Here is a 1,160-nt window from a genome sequence, read left to right on the forward strand (position 1 = left end):
AGTGGGGGCCCCGCCAGCCCAGCCAGGCCATCGCTCAGCTCAAGCAGCAGAAGATGCAGGAGCTCAGGTGATACGCTGCCAGCAGCCGCTTACTTCCCTGGTTCCCTGCATGTCCCTAAGTCCTTCTTGGCTTCCCACCATCTCCTGACCCCCGGGCCACCTCACAGGTTCCTTTGCATCTTCATCAAACAGGATCCGCTCCGGGGCCACGCTTCTAAAGCTCGGTTCTGGTGTAGCACAGGATGCCTGATGATTTCTTTTCTCTGCAGAGCCTCTGGCATCCCGGAGAAGTACTGTGTGCAGGTGGAGCGGAGGGCGCTGAGCCGAGCAAGCGCAGCCCCTGGCCAGGCTCAGCCCCACAAGGGGCGAAACTCTGGTTCCCCAGCAACTTAGAGCTTTCCATTTTCTTAGGCTGTTTTTTCTATGAACAGAGATGTTTATGGAGCAGACAGTGTCTTTCGTCCTTCTCTCGCTCCAGGTTTGTGGGCCAGGAGCTGCCTTTGGGGCTGGAGTAGCCCAAAGGCTCGTTGTCCAGCCTGCCCCACTCCCAGGACAGAGGCCCATCTCCCCATATCCACTGGGAGAGAGCTGTCGGAGGTGGCCCCCATCCTTGGATGGTCCAGGAGCATCCCCAGGCCCTCAGCACAGCTCGGTGTCACCACCAAGGCAGCATGGGTGTCCCCAGCCCCCATGGGGGGGCTCCGGTAGGGTCCCCATGAGCCAGGCTGGGGGCCCTGGCTGCCCACAGCTGTATCAGCCCTGGCAATGCCACCTTCTCACCGAGGAGTCACCTCCAGGCCCCGGGGCAGCGGGCTTCTTCAGGGGCAAGGCAAAGAGACCAGAGTATGATGCAAACATTTAAAATCCATTTGGATAGGGACTGGCAGTTTCAGAGGGCTGGGAGCCCATAGGAGTGGCTCTGATTAATTCTCAGAGCAGCTGAAAAATAAGGAGAGCTAGCAAAGGGAAGGGTGCCCAGGGCAGGGGGAGGATGGCTTGGAGGACTCCTCCAGACCGGGTAAATGACAAAATGCCGTAGCCTCTTGTTCTCCCTTCCCTGTCTCTGCTCCAGCTGCTGCGTGTCCCCGTGGTATGACGGAGCCAGGCACTGCAGGGCCACGCTGTCCTTTTTGGGGCACGGGCAGAGACACGTCGCTGGC

General features: G+C 59.7%; 1 protein-coding gene across 1 annotated transcript in view; it reads left to right on the forward strand.

Moving 5' to 3' along the window:
• LOC104165975 (coiled-coil domain-containing protein 19, mitochondrial-like) overlaps nucleotides 1-393 on the forward strand; it is a gene marked incomplete at its 5' end in the record, with an annotated part of 5,742 nt that extends 5,349 nt beyond the window's left edge. The window contains 3 exon segments of the mRNA XM_009705758.1: nucleotides 1-3; nucleotides 6-67; nucleotides 270-393. The exon segment at nucleotides 1-3 is cut by the window's left edge and continues 154 nt beyond it. Of these exon segments, the coding sequence (XP_009704060.1) occupies nucleotides 1-3; nucleotides 6-67; nucleotides 270-393 (189 nt within the window).
• Nucleotides 394-1,160: the final 767 nt, after the last annotated feature.

The sequence above is a fragment of the Cariama cristata genome, unplaced genomic scaffold (genome assembly GCF_000690535.1).
Source record: "Cariama cristata isolate BGI_N322 unplaced genomic scaffold, ASM69053v1 scaffold21968, whole genome shotgun sequence".
Taxonomy (NCBI): Eukaryota; Metazoa; Chordata; class Aves; order Cariamiformes; family Cariamidae; genus Cariama; species Cariama cristata.